The sequence below is a fragment of the Canis lupus genome, chromosome 19 (assembly GCF_003254725.2).
Source record: "Canis lupus dingo isolate Sandy chromosome 19, ASM325472v2, whole genome shotgun sequence".
NCBI classification, from domain to species: domain Eukaryota; kingdom Metazoa; phylum Chordata; class Mammalia; order Carnivora; family Canidae; genus Canis; species Canis lupus.
Genome location: NC_064261.1, coordinates 3334022 through 3357932, shown reverse-complemented (window position 1 = coordinate 3357932; position 23911 = coordinate 3334022). Strand labels below are relative to the sequence as shown.

Sequence of the window (23911 nt, the reverse complement as noted above, 5' to 3'; positions counted from 1 at the left end):
GGCTATTTTTTATTTTATTTTATTATTTTATTTTATTTTATTTTAGTTCAATTTGCCAACATATAGCATAACACCCAGTGCTCATACCATCAAGTGCCCCCCTCAGTGCCCGTCACCCTGTATGGGCTTTAAAAATTTTTTTATTTTTTTAAATTTTCCTTCCAACTGGTTAAAAGGTCATCCCGGTTACCCTCATCAATGAATTCGATAAAACCTTTGATATGTTTTCATTTTCTATGTGTCTGAGAGGCATGATTTTTACCTTTAAAATAAATCTTTTAACACTAGGTACCTTGTATTCCAAGTACTTTTCCAGATGCTGATGGGGAGCAAGAGTTTTCTGTCCCCTCAAGGGTCTTCCCCGCCGGACTAAGAATCAAACTGACACACTAGGTAGGTTAACAGGAGAAGATCAGATTTTGGGGTGCGCCTAAGGGACATCCACATAGAAGTGGAAATTCCAAAGACAGGCAAAATAACATAGACATGTCATTCTGAACTAAGGAGAAGAGGGGGGAGAGGTGTGGGACTTGACAGGGAGGGAATGGGCATGGGGGAAGATGAGAAAGTGTAAATGTTTGGTAAACAAATGTTTGCTGGGCCCTAGGGGGCTCTGACCACACAGCACCGTACCTGGGTCACAGCACACTGTCGTTCTCTACACCTGGAGCAGCTTCTCCATCTGAATTAGCTGTAGGGGGTTGGTAAGGAGCTTTTCCTGAAATCTGCTGGATTTGATGGCTTTTTGATTCCAAATGATCTTCTCACCAGAGTGGCTCATCTGGGGGGTGGCCTGGCCCTGGCCTGTTGCATAAAGCCCCTTTGTGTGTTGATTCAACAAGCACAGAACACCTTTTTGGATGCTATGCGCGCTGTTTGACGTGCCTGAGACATGTTAACTGACTCCGCAGACCAGACCCTGGAGCACTCAGGTGTCCCTTCAGCCCTTATTAGCGGCTTATCCACCGGGAGGCTCAGAATCCTGGTCAGGGTTGTGGCATCACCAAGGGCCAGGGGAGGGTGTCCAGGTGCAGACCTGGGTGAGGCTGAAGCCCACAGGCCTTCTCCTGGCCCTGGGGCTCTCTCTCTAAGCCTCCTCTGGTGGGGGAGGGAGGTGCGGCATGGGCAACTGGCAAGCCCGGTGGGGGCTGAGCTGTCCTTGTCCTCTGTGGGTGCCCCTGGATGGCGCGTGCAGAGGACCGAGCTGGGGCTCCCGGGGCCGAGCGGCTGTCCCAGGCCCCAGGCCCTGTCCGGGCCATACCAGAAGCTCTCGTTGGTGACCACCAGTCCATGATGCTCTGGCTGCAAATTACATAAAGCCTTTAACTGTGGTGGAGCTGAGCACTCAAACATTTTGAGTGGTGATTTTTAGTTTTGTTTTGAAAACAATAAACAGAGATGAACCTGAAAAAAAAAAAAAGCGGGGCGGGGGGTGTGTGATGGGGAAAGAGCCCCAGGTTGTTCTGCAGGAAGCTGCAGCTTTAAGGAGCAGAAGGGTCATGTTGACAGAGGGCAGGGGCTGTGATAAACGGGTTCCATAGAGGAGCCCCCAGCCACGGAGGGACCCGCACCCTACCCGGTGGCGTGGGGCATTCCTCTGACCGCCCGATGACTGTTGTGCTGTGTTTCCTATAAACATCAACTTAAAATATTGCTCTTTGGGGACCTGGGGTGGCTCAGTGGTTGAGCGTTTGCCTTCGGCTCAGGCCGTGAGCCTGGGGCCCTGGGATCGAGTCCCGCATCGGGTTCCTGTAGGGAGCCTGCTTCTCCCTCTTGCCTAAGTCTTGGCTTCTCCCTCTCTCATGAGTAAATAAAATCCTTAAAAAAAGCATTGCTCCATTTCTTCCCCCAAGGGCCCTCTTCCTTCTCAAAACATAGGTTTCGGTTTATTTATTATTATTTTTTAATTTATGGTCACGCCTATGGGAGAGTCAAGGTGACAGTGAGACGGCATGATTCGCCGGTAGAGCACAATGGGAATCTGCTGGGCCCGGGTTCAAATCCCCCTGCTCCTGGAGAATGAGGTTAGAACCCAGCTAACCCAGCATTAAGCCTCTGGGGATTAAGTAAACGCTCCCAACTCTTTTCCCACGAGAAATGGCCACAGGATCCGCGAGGCCCCGCAGTCGGGCGAGAGGCTCGAGGGCCCAGAGGGGGGACGGGCGGGATGGAGGTGAGGCGGCTGGAGGAGGCGGCCTGCGAGCGCTGCTGCTCCGCGGTAACCTGCCCGCGCCCCACGGGGGCTTCCAGCAGGCTCGGGGCCTCGGGGCAAGGGGGGGCTCGGGGGGCTCGGGGCGCGGGGGAACCCGGGGCTCGGGGGCTCAGGGCGTGGGGGCGCTCGGGGCGCGGGGGGCTCGGGGGGGGGGCTCGGGAGGGGGGTCTCGGGGGAGCTCGGAAGGGGGGGCTCGGGGTTCGGAGGGACTCGGGGTTTGGGGGGGCTCGGGGCTCAGGGGGACTCAGGGTTTGGGGGGCTCAGGGGGGCTCGGGGCGCGGGGGCCTCGGGGTTTGGGGGTCTCGGGGGGTCTCGGGGCACGGGGGGACTCGGGGTTTGGGGAGGCCCAGGGCTTGGGGGCTCGGGGGGCTCAGGGCTCACGGGGACTCGGGGTTTGGGGGGGTGGGGGCTCGGGGGAGCTCGGGGCGCGGGGGCCTCGGGTTGGGGGGGCTCGGGGCACGGGGGTACTCGGGGTTTGGGAGGCCCGGGGCTTGGGGGGCTCGGGGGGGCTCGGGGTTTGTGGGGACTCGGGGCTCGGGGCGCGGGGCTCGGCCAGATGCGGATCCGGACGGGCAGCCCCGGGGCCACCCGCCCCGGGACTCCCGCTCCAGAGCAAAGGTCGCGGCGGACGCCGGCTGCTCGGGGCTCCCCGGGGCCCTGGGCCCGCCCCGCCCGCCTGGGGCTGCGGCTGAGGAGGAAGGCCGCCCGCCGGGGGAGCGCCCGCGGCCCGCCCTCCCTCCCGGAGCCAGGACGTCGGTGCAGGATGCCGGCGCGCTCGGTCCTGCTGGCTGCCGCCTCGGTCCTGTCCGCCTGCCAACAAAGTAGGGGCCGGTGCGCGCGCGCGTGTGTGTGTCCGCGTGTGCCCGCGTGTGTGTCCGCGTGTGCCCGCGCGTGCGGGGGGGGGGTCTGGCCTGTGAGTTCCCCCGCCTGGAGCCCGGCTCCGCGGCGCCTCCCGCTCTGGGGACTCGGCTCTGGTACATTCCAGGGAGCGCTTCCCTCAGAGGGGAGGCCGGAGGCCCCCAGGGCGCAGGGACGCTGCCCTGTCTGTGGCACAACCCAGGCCCCCAGTGCAAACCAGCCTTACAAATGCACTAGCCCGGGCGGGGGGGCGGGGGGGACTCAGGGGCTGCCTCGGGCCCAGGGCGTGACCCCGAGGTCCCGGATCCAGTCCTGCCCGGGCTCCCTGCATCGGGCCTGCTTCTCGCTCTGCCTGGGTCTCTGCCCCTCTCTGTGTCTCTCTTGCATAAATAAATAAAATCTTAAAAAAAAAAAAAGGTTAAAAATACCACTACCGGTGGCCCGGGTGGCTCAGCGGTTTAGCACCTGCCTTCGGCCCAGGGCCTGATCCTGGAGTCCCCGGATCGAGTCTCACATCCGGCTCCCTGCAGGGAGCCTGCCTCTCCCTCTGCGTGTGTCTCTGCCTCTCTCTGTCTGTGTCTCTCGTGAATAAATTAGTAAAATCTTGTTTTTTTTAAAAGAAAGAAATGCACTGGCTAAGCTGAGGGGAGCGGGCTGGAAGTACGAAGTGGGAGTGTTCCAAGGGACCTTGCACCTGCCTGGACGGTGCTTGTGATTCCGTGAACCCTGATCTTTCAGTGAATGCTTCTTAAGGAAACCGGCTCGGGCAGGCACGATCAGCAGGTTTAAAAACGTCTGCGGAAACTGGAGCTTCAGGTTGGGCGACCAATCCCAAGTTTGAAAGCACCTCCCCCTGGGGGGTTGGCATGTCCGGTGCTGGCTGTGTCAAGGGCGTTGGCTCCACGGGGGCACACTTGCCCAGTGCTCCTCACCTTATCCATGATGTCACCTTAACACGCTAGATGGGGCAAAGGGCCTGGCCACCGGTGAGCAAGCCTCGGAGCCACCCATGCCTGCCTGCGGGGGGTGGGGGAGGCCCAGGCCTGTGCGCACCATCGGTGCCTGGCCTAAGCAGTGCTGTGAATCTACGAGAACACTGTACTGTGCGAAGACACACGTTCAGTGGTTGCACTCCCAGCCTTTTCTAGACTGGAGCAGGGTGTTTGCCGCCCACCAAAGCAGCACTCAGGTCTCCAGCACCCCGATGCTGACCCAGGGTCTCACAGCTGTGGCCCTCCTGTGCCCCAGGGAGCGCAGGAGCAGTTTGCATGCCTCTGCTTGCTGTGGGGGTGCAGGGGACAGTGGGGACTGGCCAGAGGTCAGGTGGGGGTGGGCAGGGGTGGGTGGAGACGAGAGGAGATCCAGCCTGCCCTGCCATGGGTGATTCAACTGAGTCCATTTGATCTTATTATTTTTAAAAGATTTTATTTATTCCTGAGAGAGAGAGAGAGAGAGACAGGCAGAGGGAGAAGCAGGCTCCATGCAGGGGAGCTGATGCGGGGCTTGATCCCAGGACCCCAGGGTCACACCCTGAGCCCAAGGCAGATGCTCCACCGCTGAGCCCCCCCACACCGGGCGTCCCCAGCTGAGCCCATTTTAAAGATCTTCCCAGCTTTGTGCAGCGTCCCATGAAGCGCATAGAAAGGAGCCCCGAGAGCCCAGCGAAATGTAGGACTTGTGCAGTGAGAAGCGGGCAGGGCAGGAAGCTGCCTGGGAAGGCGGCTGCTTGTGCAAAGGCCACCTGCTGGCAGGGGCTGCAGGGGGGTATCGGGGAGGTGGGCTCTCTAGCGCCAAGCAGGTGGATGCAGATTGGTGGCCCTGAGACTCCCCTGGGGGGTGGGGGGGAATGGTAATTAAGTGAGGTATTTAGTTTCGCTTTGGTGACATCGGGCTAGCCCCAATGACTCCGTTTGGGGCCTGTTGTCTCCTTTTTAACAGCGGTAGGCATGGAACATTTACTGATTGGGGTGGGGGGAGGAGACAGAGAGAGAGAGAGAGAGAGAGAGGAGACATAAGTGGCATAACTCGTTGACACTGAGGACCAGAGTCGACTGCTTCGGCAGATGCCTGGGGTCTATGGAGGGGCCACCGCGAACCACGTAGGGGCAGGTCGGGTTGTGACCTGTATCTCGTATCTGTCCAGTTCGGCCACTAAGCAGCCGGGTGGCCCTGGCCTTCGATGTTCCCCTCAGACAGGGTTAGGCAGGACACTGGGTGAGGATGCCCCCCAGGGGCCTGGCCTGGGGTTGGTGCCCTGCATGGTCAGTCCCCACCCTTGGCTGCTCCTGCATGGACAGAAGCTGCCGCCGCCCTGAGCGGTGCCCCCCCCACCCGGTGCAGGAGCTGAGCTGTGGCCGGGGAGGGGGGGGACTTGGGGGCATGGGGGGCGGGGGGCCTTGGGTCACTCGCCCCGGCCCACACATGCCCCTCTGGACAAGTGAAGGAAAGGGGAAAGACAGGCCAAGCAAAAGGCGAATATGGTCAAGTGGTTTCTAGGTGACTGTGAAGGCGGGAAAGGAAACAGAGGCTCTCCGGGGAAGGTAAAGCAGCCCTTGCACCCTCATCACGGGGTCCCAGTGGTGGACACGGTGTGTCTGTGGCCCCTGACCCGGGAGATCCCTCCGGAGGAAATGCATCACGCCCAGTGGGAAACTGGTTCTGAGACATTAGCAAGTAGGAAGCGGATCTGGAGGTACTGGAATAAGGGAGACCAGAATAATGTGGAGACAACTGGTAAGGAACTGAAACGGGAAGAAATCATCCGAAGGGAAATAATAGACCCCAGAGCTAATTATGGGGTAAGAAAAAAAGGGGGGTGATAAGGACAGGAGGTGAGAACACCTGACCGAGGAGGCAAGCGTGGGTCTGAAATGCAATGAGGTTTTCCAGGCCTGGTCATCAGATGTGAGGGACTCCGGCACTGGGCTCGGGAGGTCTGTGCAACAGACCAATGACGGAGAACAAAGTCATAGTCGTTTTAGAGTAGGGAAACTGAGTCCGACGGGGAGACATCATCCCCTAAAGTTTTCTTGTGACCGTCCCTCCTTGCTCTTGTCATCTCTAGGGAGCCGCGGGTCCGCTTTATGTCGCTGTGGATTCATTTTTGAGACGTTTGTATAAGTGAAACTACCCAGCACTAGTCTCTCCTGATCTTGCTGCTTTTGCTCGATGTAATAGGCTTGAGGGTCACGCAGGTTGTTTCCTGCGTCAACAGTTCATTCCTTTATATGCTCTAATAGTATTCTATTGGATGGATATGTTGCAATACTATGATATGTTTATCCATTAACTGGTTGATCCACCCTAACCCATTGGTGTTAGGGTTCTCCAGAGAAGCAGAACCAATACGATAGACACACACTCACACACACACACACACACACACACACACACACACACACACAGGCATTTGTCTAAAAAATTGGTTCATGTCGTTGTGGGGGCTAGCAACTCTGAAAATTTACAGGCTGGGCTGGAAGGCTGGCCAGTCTAGCAAGAGCCGGTGTTGCAGCATTGAGCCTGAAGGCAGGGTGGAGGCCGACTTCCATTCTCTTTGGGGGAACCGCAGTCTTTTCTCTTCAGGCCTTCAACTGATTGGATGAGGCCCACCCACACCAGGGAGGGTAATCTGCTTTTTACTCAGAGTCTGCTGATATAAATGTTAATCACATCCAAAAAATATTTTCACAGAAACATCTAGACTGGTGTTTGACCAGACAGTTGGGTGCCGTGGCCTAGCTTAGTTGACACAATAAAATTAACCATTGCAGAGGCGTTCCTGATTTTTGGTTGTTATGAATAAAGCTGCTGTGTATGTTTGTGCACACATTTTTGTGTGGACACATGATTTAATTTCTCTTGGAGAGATAACTAGGATTGGAGTGACCGGCTATATGGTCTACGTATATCTAACTAAAAAATCCTTTCTAGGTGGTTTCCTAAAGTGATTGTACCATCTTACATTCCACCAGAGTGCATGAGAATTCTGGCTGCCATTATAGCCTTATTTCTCTTTTTTAGTTGATATGATTCGTCTTTTTTTTTAATTTTTTTTAATTTTTTATTTATTTATGATAGTCACAGAGAGAGAGAGAGAGAGAGAGAGAGGCAGAGACACAGGCAGAGGGAGAAGCAGGCTCCATGCACCGGGAGCCCAATGTGGGATTCGATCCTGGGTCTCCAGGATCGCGCCCTGGGCCAAAGGCAGGCGCCAAACCGCTGAGCCACCCAGGGATCCCTGTCTTTTTAATCTTAAACGTTTTACTAGGTATGTAATGGTATCTAATTGTGGTTTAAATTTGTGTTTTCCTGGGCAACTGGTGGCACAGCAGTTTGGCTGCAGTTTGATCCTGGAGACCCGAGATTGAGTCCCATGTCAGGCTCCCTGTGTGGAGCCTGCTTCTCCCTCTGCCTCTCTCTCTCTGTCTATGAATAAATGAATAAAATCTTAAAAAAAATAAATTTGTGTTTTCCTAATGAATAGTGATGTGCCACATTCTAATGCCACATTCTAATTGTTAATCCCTCTATACTTGCAGGTTATTTTGCTTTACATGTAGGAAAGGCAAGATTAAAATACAAAGTAACGCCCCCGGCCGTTTCTGGGTCACCAGAGTTTGAGAGGATGTTCCGTGCACAGTAAGTAATGCTTCCCCCACCCTTGAGGGATCCAGGCCTCCCACGTATAGAGAACTCTGATCGGGAAAGACGCGCAGAGAATGTATCCCATTATAACAAACCACCCTTCACAGCCAAGCCCCTCGTCATGATGCTTGAAGCTTGAAGTAGCTAGCACATGGAGTCTCTACCAACCTATATTTTGAATTTAGAGGGTACGTTTACAGAAAAGGCTGGGATCTTAAGAAAGACTGCTATCCACGTCTAAGCATGGCAGTTTGGTTAACTGTACGCTGAGAGTTCAATAGCCTCCAGCCGGATTAGCTATGACATCAATTTTCCATCTTTATTTTTCCTTTCCACTTGAAACAGAGATGGGTTAGTGTTATCCTCTGTCCATGAACCATTTCCTAAAATCTCCAACCTGTAAGAATGAGAAAGTTTTCCATTTCACACATATGTATAGTGATTTTGATCATCTTGTCTTTTCAGATCCACACAGAATGTTCCACCATAAACACCATGAATTTGGCTGCTGCAGATGCTAGGGCTCCCTTTGTATTTCATCCCCCAAATAAGTGCTTTTAGAAACATTACATGTGTCACCATTTATGTGTCACTCAGTTCTTTTGTTAATACTTTGGGATTTTTCATCTATGAGTGACGTGGGCCTATAATTTTCCTTTCTTATATGATTTTTGTCTCACTCTGATATCAAGATTTTACTAGTCTCATTGAATGAGTTAGAGAATTATTTTCTGAGAGAATTTTAATAAGATTGGGAGAGTGTGTTCCTTTAAAATTGTTAGAATTTGTCTGTAAAATGATCTGTACTGATGTTTTCTTTGTGGAAAAAATTTTAAACTGTGGATTTTGATTTCTTTCATGATAATTAGATTCTTCAGCTTTTTATTACATCTTGAGTCGTTTGGGGCAAGTCATGATCCTTGAGCTGCAGCGTTGTCCTCTTGTCCATCTCTCTGCTTCCACAAGAATCACATAGACTATTCTGTAGGCTTGAAAGTGTGGGATGAATACACTGGTATAGAAGGGAGAATTTTAAGAGGTGCATAAAGATGATTTTTGCAACAAAATTTTATTGAGGTAAGAACATGTAATAGAAGATATACCCTCTTAAAAAATTGAAATGTATAAAACATTATTGTTTGTAGAGGTCGTGTTGTACAGCACATCTCCAGAGCTTGATCTCTTACTTGATTGAAACTTTATGCCCAGGATATGATTATCAGTAACATCGGACGATGTGGTGAGAAACTCATTTCCACTTTAATTGTCTTTGAATCTTTATGATTATGTCGAGTGGAAGGCATTGGTTTGGTGCCAGTATGTTCCACACTCCAGTATTTATTTTTATTAGTGTAACATATGTATATGGTCTGAAAGTAAAGTGAGATTACAAGCTCGAAAGCAACAAATAACTCTCCTTACTGCCAATCCATCTCCAGAGACAATCACTGGCACCCTTCTGACTACTACTTTTGGTATTTACTTCCATGTTTCTAACCATTATGATTTCACTGCTATTTATTAATTCATAAATTTTAGACATTATTGATTAGCTTCCTTTTATGGAATAAAGAATTTGAAGTCTCTGCACTTCCTCTTTTCCTTACCTCCACCTTCCAGTATAGTTACATCACTTTGTTGAGTTAAACCAATAACCAATGCTTATATTATTGTTATTAATTAAGTAATGTTCAAAGCTGAGTCAGATAGTATACTATGATTTCATCTTCCTGTGAATTTTTTGTTTTACCTGGGGTTAATGATTGCCTTTTTGTTTATTTGTTTGCTTAGTTTCATCCTCAAATCTTTAACAGGACTGAAAATCTTCTCTTAATACATTCAAATACATTAATCTAGTAATACCATTGGTTTTTGTCTTGGATAATCTCTGCTTGAATCCTCCATCTTTCTGCTCCAATCTGGAGGATGCTTTTTTTTTTTTTTTTTTAAACATTTTTATTTATTTATGACAGTCACAGAGAGAGAGAGAGGCAGGGACACAGGCAGAGGGAGAAACAGGCTCCATGCACCGAGAGCCCAACGTGGGATTCGATCCCGGGTCTCCAGGACCGCGCCCTGGGCCAAAGGCAGGCGCCAAACAGCTGAGCCACCCAGGGATCCCCTGGAGGATGCTTTTTAAATCTGCTATATGCTGTCATTTTGGGACTTCTCATCATCCTAGAAATTTATTCTTTAATATTTTCCTGATTTGGATTGCCTGTTTTCCTGTATTTCCTATTTCCTATATATTGATTTTTCTCTCATGTTGGTGGAACATACCCTGCAGAAGTTTCCTGAGAGAGGGTAAATAGTTGGTCAATTTTGAGACTTTAAATTTCTATATATGCTTTTATTCTGCCTCACAGCTGATTGTAGGCTTGGTTAGACATGTATTTCTACGTTAAAAATCCTTACCCTCAGATTTTTGGAAATATTCTTTTGTTATTTTCTAGTTTTCATTGATATGGTCATGATGTTCAATGCCATTCTAATTCCTGATTCTTTGGAAACTGTGGAAGCTTTAGGATCTTCCCCTCACCCCAATGTCCAAAGATGGTATGGTGCTGTGCTTGTTTAGAGGCATCTGTCTTCACTATGCTGAACCTTAGATAAGGCTTTTTTATAGCCTGACAACTCATGTCTTTCTGTTCTAGAACTTTTAAAAAATAATCCTTTTCCCTGAATTACCTCTTCTCTGTTTTCTCTGTTCCTTTATTCTTAAAACCTATATTAGTTGTATATTGACCCCCAAATTGGTCATCTAGTTTTCTTTTATCTTTGGTTTTTCATCTTCTTGGACTGTTGTTCTTTCTGGGAAATTTCTTGAACTTCTGTTTACTAATCTTTAAAAAAATTCAGACATCAATTTTAACTTCTAAGAATTAATTTTTATTCTTTGGTTGCTCTTTAGTTATTGCTGCTATCAAATTATTCCTTTTCTGTTTTATGGATGCAGTTTATTCTCTTATATTTGAGGATTTTAATGATAATATATTTTTTGCCTTCTTGTATCATTTCTGTTTTTTCCAAGTTCCTTCTGATTTGTCTGTTTTAGCTTTTGTCTTTCATTTTTATTTATTATTTGCCCATTAAATATTTATTGAGCACCTCTGTATAGCCAGTGCTCTTCCAGCAGTTTGGGATATATCAGTGAAAAATTAGACAAAGATCTTTGCCCTCTTGAAGTTTACCTTATAGAAATATTAGGCATAGAAGATAGAAAGTAAATAGATAACATCCTAAGAAAATACTATATTATGAGAGAGGTGGTAAGTGTTAAGGAATAAAAGAAAAAGGAGAACATTGTAAGGAGCTTTTTGGGGTGGGTTACTGGGGGGTAAGTTGGGGCAGGTTACTATTTAGGGTGGTCAGTGTAGATGCCACTGAGAAGGTGACACTTGAGCAAAGGCTTGAAGCAGGTAGAGTTAGTCATGCAAACATGCAGAGTAAACACTCTTGAGGTGAAAGGAATAATTATTGCAAAGACCCCAAGTGGGAATGTGCCTGGTGGGTTAGCAAAGAGGTCAGCGTGGCTGAAAGGAGCTGACAGGAAGTGGCGGGAGGTAAAGTCAGAAAGGTAATGGATGGGTCACGTAAGGCCTTAAAAGGCTGTTGTAAGGACTTTGGCTTTTCTGTGAGCCAAACAGAAAGGCATTATAAGGTTTTGAGCAGAGGAATACACGATCCTATGTTCTAAAAGGATCATTTGGTCTGCTTTGATGAGAACAGTCTATATGGAGGCATTAGTCGAAGCAGAGAATTCGGGTTAGGAGGCTACCTTGAACCAGGCAGGTGGTGAGAAATGGTCAGATTCTGGATATGTTTGGAGAGTAGAGCCAAGCAAATTTCCTGACACAATAAATATGGAGTGTGAGAAGCATCAAGAACGACCTCAGGGTTTTGGCCCGAGCATCCCAAGAGACAACAGAGAGAGAGGGGGCAACAGGAGAAGCAGTTTGGGGGGGAAGACCAGGAGGTTCCGTGTGACATGTGTCTGAGACATGACTTATGCTACAGCTAAGGAGGGGCTGTAAGCATGGTCGTTCACCAGCTACTCAGATCATTTCCTCTTTCCTTGTAAACTACGCAGTACATTGTTTATGCATCTGAGTGGAGAGACCCAGGCAGGTGGACATATGAATCTGCATTTCAGCAGAGAGATCTAAGCTGGAAACATAAATTCAAGAGTCATTGGCACACGAAGATAATTTAGAACCATGAGAGTGGACAAAATATTAAAAAAAAAAATTTTTTTTAAAGAACTCTTTAAGGGAGTGGGTGTGGGTAAAGGAGAGAAGAGGGGCAAAGACTGAACCAGCCTTAGAAGTCAAGAAGATAAGGGTCCAGCAAAGAGATCTGTGCAAAGGAGATCTTAGAAGCTTTACTCAAATGTCAGGTGGTTCTTGATTGGCTGTCTGTGCAAATTTAATAAAGAGCATCAGCAAATGAATTGGAAGCTCTGTGTGCATGGGTGGGGCTTACTGAGTGGGCAGCTTCCCGAGAGGGTGATTGATCAGCAGCAGCTTTCTTTTGGAGACCCCCAAATGCCAGTATCTGTAGGTTATCTTTCTGGGACCATTTGGTTTCTCTAAGGAAACCCCGTAAGCCCTCTGTGGGGGCAGGCAAGTATGGGGTGAGGGAGGAGGATGGGTGGGTATACTAGGTCTCACTTCTAGAAACCAGACAGTGTGGTGGGTGAGGGAAGGAAGGTTCTTCTACTATACAGTATGTGGGTTAGCTCAGGTTTCAGCACAGAATTTTATCCCTACCCTCCATTGCTCCTGGACTCCCCTGAGATTCTCTGTCTTGGGTTCTCTATTGTCTAGAGAGTGAGTGCTGTCCTTCTTCAGAAATTTGCTGATACCTCTCTTCCCCTGCCATGTCTGCTCCCACTCTCTTTGTTCTTGATGACTTTATATCTACTTTTTCCCCTTTCCTGGCATTTTAGTGAGGCTCCAGGAGGAAGAAGAAATAAACATGGGTTCAATCAGTCACATTTAGCAGGGAGTCCTCGTGATGTGTTCTCAACACCTCTTGAACATCCATTCTCCTGTTTGACAGAGAGAGGGTCTCATGCGCCGAGCCTTCAGCAATCAGCAGCATCTCATGAGAACTTGGCAAATTTTGTTCTCATGGGATTTATACTTATCCTTTATTTAGAAAGCGATATTCTTTTTCTACTCATAAAATTTCATTCTCCCTAATTTAAGTAAAAAATAATATAACTGATTTATAGAAAAATAGTAAGATGCTATATGGAGACTCTAAAATTTTGACACTGATATATTAATGCTGGAAGTCTGGGAGATGCTGTACTATTTATAAAAATCATCACAGGAGGAAATTCCACATCTTCCCACCTTATCTTCCGTCATCTGAGAACTTTCCATTGGGGAGGGTTGGGCTTCCAGCCCATGCAATCCTTGGGCCGCTTCTGGTTTGTTCTTATACTTTCCACAAATTTGATTTCTTTCAAGTTATTGCTGTCTTCCTTCTCCATCTCTTTTTAAAAAAGATTTATTTATTTATTCATTTGAGAGAGATTGAGTACGGGGAGGAGGGGTTGGAGGGGAGGAATAGCAGAGGGAGAAGAGGAGGGAGGGGGAAAGAATCCCAAGCAGACTCCATGCTGAGAGCGGAGACTGTTGTGGGGCTCAATCTCACGATCCTGAGATCAAGACCTGAGCTGAAACCAAGAGTCAGACACTCAACCTTAAATGAGCCACCGAGGTGCCCCTCTCCCTTCTCGTATACAGCTGAACACCGATTTGAAATATTTCTCTTAAGTTGCTGTTTTTAAAAAAAATGTATACAAACCTAATATCCTTGTTAGAAGTGTTTTGTTTGTTGTGTTTGATTAATAATGGTAGAAGAGAGAGGGATAAAAAAATAATGGCCAATAAGCAAGGCAGAGGGAGTGAGGAGTCACAAAACATCTTCCAGGGCACGGTAGTTTAGTAATTGTCCTGGGTTCTCTCTGAAGGGTGAGTGGGGATGGTCCTACTCACTTCCCTGAATTCCTTCTTAGATGTTCCATAGCACTAGCCCAGATCTTTGCCTTGGGCTATACGGTTTAGGTAAATTAGGCCAATTCAGATTGAATTCATTGCTAGTGAAGCTATTTTAACCTTACCAGAGGCAGTTGAGGCAGCATCCCCTGGGATACCCGGGTCATTCCAAAGCCTACTCGGCTATTCTTGTCTTCAAGGGTAGGCTCTGTTGAACTCTGCAAGTCCCTGAGAGGAAATGACTTTTTTTCCTGACTCTCCTAGACCAAAGCATTGAGTCCTTCAGCTTCCCTTGAAGGTCTTATGACCTTGGCTATATCAGAATGCTGTCTTTTCCCTACTCTTTTTTCCCCCCACTGCTTTGCCCTAAGTATGGCCAAGAAGCGTGGTGTTGGGACTGATCCTATCTCTAAGTGGGAACCGACATCTACCAATCACTTCCTAGGTCCCTCTGACCACCACGGAAGTACCTATTTCCTGTCTCAAGCTCACCTCAGGTTGGATATTCATTTGCCAAGCCAAGGTGATTATTATGGCACCCACTTTACCCATGTTACCAGCCCAGGGCCTCTTCCTCATTCAGGTCCTCTTCTCTTCCTATAGGGAGGGCCTGAGAGAGGACTCTCTAGAGTTTTGCAGTCTTTTGCCAGAATACAATTTAAACTTGTGAACAAAGTAGGTGTAGTTTCAACAAGGGCCATTCCTTCATGTTATTGCTAAGCTTAGAAATTTCTATCTAGTCTAATTTGGGTACCTTGATTCCTTTAGATTGAAGGCTTTTATAAATCTAAAAAGTAGATCCAAGTACTACCTTGATCTTGTTGCAATTTAAGTATATTCCCTCTGATTCTGTTCTCACCAGAAGAGAAGAATAGCTGCTAATGACCCCACTCTTTTATACAGTTGGGGACCATTATTAAGTACCTTTCATCTTCTGTATTTTGAGGCTAGGTAGTAATAATTCTTCAGCTCCCCCCCCCCCGCCATTAAAAAATCTTGGTGGTTCTCTTTAGACTAAGATTTTTCATATTATTTCTAAACCTGAAGCCTAGAAATATGTGTAGTGTCCCAACGATGGTTTTGTTAGCGCTGGGTAAGAATGAAGAATTTCCTCTTACTTAGTTCTTTGAGCACCCCTATTTGCTTAATATTGAATTATTCAGTTCCTGTTCCAGAATCAGCCTGTCACAAGTAAGCCCAATCATCATGAATCTGAGTACTCTTGAGAAATAGTACCCTCTTCTTCAGCTTCAATGATAGCTGTATTATTATTATTCTTATTAATTTTTTTTGCTATTTCACTTACTTTTTATAGTCATTTTGAATTCAAATCCTGAAATTTAGAGGTTAAAACTAGTGGCTCTAATGTATGTCTAAAAACTATGGAGAAGGGAAAATTCACAATTCAGGAATTCTGCAACACTGAGCTTATAAGTGATATGGGTCACCTATTTCTGTAGTAAGTACAAATAAGTTAAATAAAATAGAGTGGACATATTCCCATTTTTCTGACAAGTGCACCCATCTTAAAATCAGCTGAAAGCCTAAGATGTACTTACCCACTGAGTTAGAAAGGGCTGGAGGTCCCTGAGGAGAGAGAATGACTCTGAATGATGAGCTCTTCAAACTGTAGCATCCTCCTGCACAAACCATCTGTATCGGTCAGCTCAGCTGCTGTAACAAAACACCACAGACTGAGTGGCTTAAACAACTGACATTTGTTTGCTCATACTTCTGGAGGCTGGAAGATCACGATCTTGATCTGAGATCAAGGTTCTGGCTGCTTGGATTTCTGATGAGGGCTCTCTTCTTTTGGCTTGCAGATGGCCGCCTTCTTGGTACGTCCTCACTTGTCCTTTCCTTGGCGTGTGCACGCCAGGACAGAGAAGGGGGGTGGGCAGGGTGAAGCTGGTGGGTGTCAAAGAACTCTCTGGTGTCTCTTCTTATAGGGACACCAATCCCATTAGATCAGAGTCCCACCCTTCTGACCTCTTTTACTGTAATTGCTTTCTCACTCCACATACAGCCATACTGGAGGTTAGGCCTTCAACTTATGAAAATTTTTAAAAAAAGATTTTTATTTATTTATTCATGAGAGACACCCAGAGAGAGGCAGAGAGAGGGAGAAGCAGGCTCCTCGAGGGGAGCCCGATGTGACCCAATCCTGGGACTCTGGGATCATGCCCTGAGCTGAAGCCAGATGCTCAACCACTGAGCCACTCAGGTGTCCTTCAACATACGAATTTTGAGGGCCACCCACAGTCAGTCATGCCACCACCAAATAGCTCTGTTACACGAGCTGGGCAAGTCTCAGGTGGTGGGGGGCTGAGAAGCGGCAGCAACGTGGATGAGGTGCAAGCCTCCCTCCCTTATCTGCTCATCCCGTTGCTTATCAGCAGCATCCCTGAATTGGGGGTTTGACTCCTGCCCTCCTGACATCACAGGCAACTGCTCTCTGGTGTTCCCACACAAGGGTCACTTGACAAGGAGCAATTTAGATAGTTACAAATCTATATAGAAAGATTAACTTCCACGGCTTTCATCCCCGAGCCTTTTCTGAACATATTAACCTGTTGCTCTGACCCTCAGCCAGTGTAAATAATTGAAAAGACTCTCCAGGGTTAAAAGCCAGCAGACTGAGGCGGGGTCATCTGTTAATAGAGCAAGCTACTCAGGGCGGTGTGCAGCCCCCTGCTTCCCAACGAGCCACCAAGGAGCAAACGAAAACTTGAGAGAGGAAAACCTCCTAAGAAGCCTTTAGCTCACCTTGTCTGTTTTTACTTTTTTATTTTTATTTTTTTGTTTTTATTTTTTAAACATGTTATACCATTCGAAATTCACTCTAGCTAATCGGGTTTTTCCATCTGGTACCTGGTTCAGATTTTTCTCTGAACAGGATTGCTATACACAGTTTCCTGTTGTGTGTTTATTAGAACTCCACCAAAGAGCAGAGTAATTCAGAAGTGTTTGAGGTCAGAGGTGTCCCAAGTGACGTGTGCATGCTGAGGGTGCGCTGAGGAATCTGCTGGGAGGGTGAGGAGATTTTGGAGCTTCTTTTTATATTTGCTCTTAAAATCTCTTCCTTTAATTTCTATTTTGTGTGTGTTTTACGATGTATATGATATTCTCTTCCAGTTTGTATTAGTGGCGCTAATGAATCAACCCCATGTTCCCAGTGGTTTAACACAATGCAAGGTTACACCCTGTTCACACAGGGTCCCTCATGGGTGTTCCTGCTTGAGTGGCCTTCCATGTGGCCATGTAGAGGCCTATGCTCCGTCCATCTAAGGGGTCTGTCCCCATCCATGTCCTCGGAGCTCTCTCCCCTCAACCAATGTATGTGTGGGGTGGGGAGGAGGGACCTTGGCACACCAGCTCCTTAATCATTTGTCTCAGAAGCGACAGGATTTACTTTCTCTTTCCATTGGCAAGAAGTAGCCCCACCCGAATCCTGGGAGGCCGGGAATCTAGTCCCTGGCTGGGCCGCTACCCCACAGCGCCAACTTCACACCATCTTTGTGGTCAGCTAGCCGCTTCGGCTACGCACAATAGGACGTGTGTTGCTGTTGTTGTTGTTTGTTGTTGTTGTTCTTAATGAGGTTATGCAACCATCAGAACTATACACATTTGGAGACTAGTGGTTTAGGAGCTGCTAAATTTGGCTGTCAGGCCAAAACTTGATCCTTTTTTCCAAAATGAGGTGAACTTAGCAGCATAGTTAATGAGGAAGACAGGATCAGTTGGTACTTAGTTCGGGACTGCCCTCACTCCTGCCAGCCCTCGGGCCCGAGGGGGACATTGCCGAGGCCCCACCGCCGGGCTCCCTTGGAACTGGGGATGACCCATGAGACGTTTCAGCAGCTTTAACTACTCCATCTCCGTAGGCTCCTTTAGGTCATCCTTTATGGTGACCGGCTCTTTCCAGTTGGCCCTGGGCTTTCCTGGTCTTAGTACTCAAAGTTCCATGTGCCAGGAAGCCCTCAGCTCCAGGCAGACCAAGACAAGTTATCTGGGACTGTCCTGGTTATAAAACTGAAAGAGTCCCATGTTCTGAAATCCTGCTCAGTCCAGGGTGATTGGTCCCCTGACTGTCTTTCTAGCAGATTCTGTTATTTGCCCCTGGGTAGAATTCGAGCCACGTCGTGACATCTGCCTATATAGCAAAGGAAAAGCTGCTCCCTAATCATTTTATGGGAAACTTCAATATCAAAAGAGCACAGGAAAAAAAAAAAAGAGCACAGGATTACTGAGCAAAGAGGTCTCTAACCGCAGTGTGGACATGCAGGAAAGGGGTCATAAGCAGCTCTACACTCTCTTCCCACACGAAGGGAAATGGGCACAGCCACTGCCAGCTGTTTCCTGTTGCATTTGGAGACTTTTCCCGAGGATCGCCTATAGTACGAGGACAGGCTGTATCTGCCTCCGTGTCCAAAAGAGACCAGAAATTATTTTCATTGTAGTTTTCTCATTGATGTAATTAGTCGTTGAGGGGACTGTTAAAGAACAGATCTTCAGAGCCTGGTCCCCTTGAGTTAAACAACGTTCACTCGCTGTGAACAGTCCTGGGGCACCTCCAGGCATGGACCATTTAGCTGTGGCTGCAGAAAGACCAGAGGGGGTGAAGAGGCTGTAAGGAACCTGTAGAATGGGATGCGAGGTATTTCAAGGCCAAGCAATCGTGGTATTCTCAGCAGGCAACCAGGAGAAGACCATCTGCGGACAGCTGGCCCCGGGCTGGCCATCGGAGGAGTATGCCCAGTCTCCAAGAGATGATGTTAAGTGGACAAAACCTCATTTCGGAGGGCCTAGGTCAGCAAAAGTGGGGCCAGGAGAAAAGTATAACAAGCAAAGCTACGACCTGAGGTCAGGGTGAGGCCAACGATGGCTAGCTGCTTCGAGGGGACAAACGGACTCATTTCTTGGGAGCCGAACTGCCCCAATATTCCAGGCTCTGCCCTCAGGGAGCACAAACGCAGTGACGTTCACACCCTTGCCTGAATCTCAATGGCTTCTAACCACCTCTGCTCACACCCAGGACCTCAGCACCCCCCCTTCCTTCCTGGGGCCCCACTGATTATGCACCTGGAAACAGCCCCTTCCGGCTAGCATTTCAAGGGAGGGAATGTGCAGCTGTCCTACTAGAGTCCTCCCCCAAATCCTGTGGATGCAAGCCCCATTAGCTTTGGGAGCTAGGTTCTCAGGGGCCCAGCCCTCAACTGGAAATCTTAAGAGCTGGAGTGCTATGCGTGGTCCTCAGGGAGAAGCTGGAAGTTGAGGACTCCTGCCTGACGGTGTGATGCTGTGCCAGGGGGAGAGGGAGTGACGTTCAGTGTGGTGGTTTTCTCCTTGCCTAAACTGTAGGAGTCACTCAGCTGGTTTGGGATTTCTTTTGGAGGGAACTGCTCTGCGTGTGGTTGTAGAATCAGTGTCTCCGTGGGAGGAGGAAGTTCAGGAGCCTACCTGTGTCGCCATCGTGGTGGCAAAAAGCAAAACAGAACAACTTTTTAAATTTTTATTTTTATTATTTATTATTATTATTATTATTTTATTTTTAAATTTTTTAATTAAGAAAAGAAAGCCACTCATGGTGACCTCGGTTAGAAGATATAGCTCTTCAAGAACCAGTATAACTATTTCTGGGCCAACTGCCTCATAACCTTAAGTAATCAAGCTTTAAGGAAGAATGTGGAATCATTTCTGATTCTATGCACTATGCGGCTTCCACCAGGATCAACTCGAGACCTCATTACAAGTTACATTAAGGTTCTTTCCGGTTGTAATATTGTCAGCAAGGAGCACAGCCAACCTAACCAAGACCACTTAGGGGCGTAGCATGGGAGGGATGAATATAATTCATCTTTTTTCCCTTTGCTAGGTGCAGATGAATTACAGTTCCCAGAGAACGATTCCATTTTGCTTAAAATAGAATCAAATTTTCCGTCCAAGTCTTCTATGAATAGAGGCAATTTGACTTGCTGTTAGGACAGAGCTTTGGAATCTGGTGGGGACCTAGTACCTTTGATTCTCTGCAAGGCATCACTCAGCTTGTGCTCTCAGGACTTAGTTTTTTCCTCCATAAAATGGGAATGAAAAAATACTCGTTTACTTCTGGAGATTTTAGGGGAATTACCTAAAACCATTTTTTTTTTTTTTAACCGCTGAGGAACTCAAGTGGAAGGCAATGAATATGTAAGAATTTTGGGGAAGAAAGCCTATTAATATAAACCGTGTTCCTTTCTGGGTTCTTTAGAGAAGATATGCAATGCATTTTAGGGTTAGAATCAAGGCCATCTCAAGATCTGTGTTTTGGAAAAGGGCTAGAATTCATTCCTAGCACCACTGGCGGCTCACGTGGAGGAGAGTGATTCTTGGCCCTGATCTAAGGTTGAAACAATTTTTGAGTCTTATCTTGGAAGACTCCTTTGACATGAAAACACACTAAGTTTTTATGTAATTCTTATATTATTTTTATAAGAAGAGGTTGGGCATTTGCCTCCAGATGAAAGCATACTACTTTAGTGTATAGTTTTCTCATAAAATAACCCGTGTCTTTATTTTTTCCTGCAGACAAAACTGTGTGGAGTTTTACCCCATATTTCTGGTTACATTGTGGATGGCTGGATGGTATTTCAATCAAGGTAATTTATTTATTTTTATTTTTTAAAGATTTTATTTATTTATTCATGAGATGCACACACACAGAGAGAGAGAGAGAGAGAGAGAGAGAGAGAGACAGGCAGAGGGAGAAGCAGGCTCCATGCAGGGACCTGATGCAGGACTTGATCCTGGGTCTCCAGGATCAGGCTCTGGGCTGAAGGCAGTGCTAAACCACTGAGCCACCCAGGCTGCCCAATCAAGATAATTTAAAAATACGGTCCACTCTGTTCTAATAATGACTGTGGTTCTTAGAACCCTGAAAGAACAGATGTGCAGCCATACATGTACTGATCCCAGAAATTGTTTTAAATGAAATTATCCATGGGTGCCTGGGTGGCTAAGCAGTTAAGCAACTGCCTTTGGCTCAAGTCGTGATCCCAGGGTCCCGGGATCGAGTCCTGTGTCGGGCTCCCGGCGTGGAGCCTGCTTCTCCCTCTGCCTGTGTCTCTGCCTCACTCTTTCTCTGCCTTTCATGAATGAATGAATAAAATCTTAAAAAAAAAAAATCTATGTTTGTGTGCATCAAAGAGTACTGCTCTGCAGGTAAGCTAACTTTGGCTTCACTTCAATTTAATTCAGTAATCAAACAAAAAACAAAACAAAAAAAAAAACAAAAACTTGGAACAAACTGTATGCTGGGCCTTCCTGGATAGAAATGACATGAGCTCTGTCTTCAAATCTGATCCCTTCGTTCTAGTTTATCTGCAGCAATTCACTCTAATTATCATAGCTGTTATTTATTGAGCATTCACTATGTGCCAGGTCATGTTATAGATTTTTGAACCTCTCCACCATATCGGGTATATAAGGACTAAAAACCTTCTTATGAGGTAGGTTCTATAATTAGTGCGTACTTTACAGGGGAGGAAACTAAATCACGGGGTAAGTCATTTGTCCACCTTAACTTTCTTGAGTGTAGGAGAAAATTGGCTCTCAAGTACAGGCAGAGTCTGTAAGCATCTTCCCAATAACACACACACCTTCTCTTGAGTTTGCAACTCTGTAGGCCTCTACCTTCTGTTTGGCTGGGAATATCCTTGGTGAGCGGAAGGCGTCCCCCCTTCTTCAACAGGGGGGCGGAGCAGCCTCAGCTACCCTAGTTGGACAAATTCAGTCTCTCTTGCTTTCTGATAACTTACCTCACCTCTGACGACTGGTTGCTACGATTTCAATAAACCCCAGTCCTGCTGCTTTCAAAGGCAGCCCCATCCTTGTCTTCGTGTAATTTTTACTGTCAACTGAAGGATCTCAGATAAAATGTCCTTCAGAGAGAGACTGCCTAACTCTAGTCCAGCTCATGTTTTTGTTCCCTGAGGGCATGAACAGAGGCAGTTGTTCCTTGTCAGGTGAGGTGGCCTTTAACAGCTAATCAGAAAAGTGCCTTTGAGGATGGGGCTCCAGCTCTGCTATTTGACCCTCTGGATTTCACTGTGGTGGGCTGAATAAGGCGGCCCCAACCATCAGAAAAGGATTTTTTTTGTCATAATTTTCCATTCTTTCCCATGAAAAATTAAGTTGCCTGTTAATTGGCCTGAAGAGGTCTCATTGGCTTCGTGGGAGTTAAGCCATTAGATGGGGTGTTTCAAACGTGCACCCTGCTCAGGATCTCAGAAAGGGGTTTTGTTTTTTTAAGTTTTTTTTTCTATATTTATTTATTTGGGGAAGTGAGAGCAAGCAAAGAGGGGAAGGAGCAGAGGGAAAGAGATAAGTCATTAGACGTGCTGAATGTGGAGTTCAATATGGGGCTCGACCTTGTGACCTTGAGATCATGGCCTGAGCCGAAACCAAGAGCTGTATGCTTAACCGACTGAGCCACCCAGATGCCCCTAGAAAGTCTTCTTATGCCCCTGCTTGCCAGACATCTTCAGAGGCAAACACTATTCTGGTCTTTTTCATCATAGTTTAGTTTTGCCCATTCTAGAACTTTACATAGTTGGAATCATACAGTATGTACTCTTGGGCAACGCCGTATTCACTCAGCAAGATGTTGAGACTCACCATGTTGTTGCAAGTGCCCATGTCTTTTCATTGCCGAGCGCTGTTCTGTAGGATGATTATCTCAGTTTGGTCATCCACTCTCCTGTTGGTAGGTTTCCGGGCTCTTTCCATTTTTCCCATTATGAATAAAGCTGCAATGGACATTCTGTACAAGTCTTGTTATGGACACGTGCTTTCATTTCTTTTGGGTAAATAGGTAGGCATGGGATTGCTGGGTCAAAAGTATGCTTAGCTCCATCAGAAACTACCAGAACTTTTCCCCGAGTGGCTGTACTATTTTTCATTCCCCCTAATAATGTATGGGCCAAAATTTTATGTTGTTGGTCTGTTTAAGTTATAGCCATTCCAGGGAGTATGCAGCGGTGTCATCCCATCGTGGTCTTAAGATGCAGTTTGCCGATACTGACTGCAGTTAAATAATGTTGAAAAAATTCTCGTGTGCTTATGGGTCCCTTGCTCATCTTCCTGCATTAATTATCTATTCAAATATTTTGCGCATTAAAAGAATTAAGTTATTTTCTTTTCACGATTGAATTGTTGGAGCTGTTTGGGTATTCAGGACACGTGCATGTTCTGCAAGCATTTTCTGTTTTCATGCATTTTGAGAGCCCGCCATCATATTCCGTGTCTTCTCTATTTTCTCTCTAGTTTTTGCTACTTGTCTCAGTCTGGTGTACATATACGCCCGTCACCAGTATTTCTGGGGATATTCAGAAGCAGCTAAGAAAAGGTAAGGAGAACCTACAAATTGGGTGTTTAGGCAAAGAGTAGCAGGATGGAGTCTGACTTAGGTGTGTGCGTGTTCCTGAGGATAGTGACTGCTCCGAAGGCCGCGATGGCACGAGTGACCTGTGTGCCATGCACAGCCAGGTGTGAGATGGGAGCCTCAAGTGCAAACTATGCCCTGGATGTGCGCTCGTGGCCGCCATACTTTAAATTCTTGCAAGAATTGTGCACTATCTCCAAAAAGTTGCAAAGCAAATAATCCTGCCCAGTCTTGATCATCCTTTGAATGTTCAAAGGAGCCAACTAACCTCTGTGGCTAGGCATCCTCTTCAATTTATGTGATGAATCAAGATTTCCAAATGGCAAAAGCATAGAGGTCCAGCCTACCTCAGGACACCTCCCTTCATCCCTGCAGCTAGTTATCAACTCTCTGCCACATGTCTGTCCTGCAGGATCACGGGTTTCCGGCTGAGTCTGGGGTGTCTGGCCTTGCTGACAGTCCTGGGAGCCTTGGGGATTGCAAACAGCTTTCTGGATGAATACCTGGACCTCAATGTCATCAAGAAACTGAGACACTTCTAATGTTCCCCCCTTCCTTTGCCCAAAGGCTTGCAGAAGCTATTTCCACTCTGAAGGTTATATGGGGTCACTTGATAAATTTTTAAAAAGAAAAATCTTTACTTTGTTTTCCTTGAAATGGCTTTGTAGGAACATACCCTGTAGAGAAGACATTTCCTGCTTAAGAATTAAAGTCGGCTATGAGGGGATCGAGCCGTACCCTCAGTGGAAGTGCACAGAGCCCTGGCTT

The 23911-nt window shown here is 47.1% G+C and overlaps 1 protein-coding gene across 3 annotated transcripts in view; it reads left to right on the top strand.

The window, feature by feature from the left end:
• The first annotated feature begins 2853 nt into the window (after positions 1-2853).
• Positions 2854-23911, top strand: part of MGST2 (microsomal glutathione S-transferase 2) — a 37074-nt gene continuing 16016 nt past the window's right edge. The window contains exons 1-5 of one of the 3 annotated variants that reach the window (XM_025462308.3): positions 2854-3033; positions 7609-7708; positions 20290-20360; positions 23026-23107; positions 23556-23777. In XM_025462308.3, coding sequence (XP_025318093.3) covers positions 2976-3033; positions 7609-7708; positions 20290-20360; positions 23026-23107; positions 23556-23685 — 441 coding nt within the window. In that variant the 5' untranslated portion in view covers positions 2854-2975 and the 3' untranslated portion in view covers positions 23686-23777. Of the gene's footprint in view, positions 3034-3939; positions 4057-7608; positions 7709-20289; positions 20361-23025; positions 23108-23555; positions 23778-23911 lie in introns of those variants that run through there. The other 2 variants (XM_035702110.2, XR_007403913.1) reach the window with 2 other exon arrangements.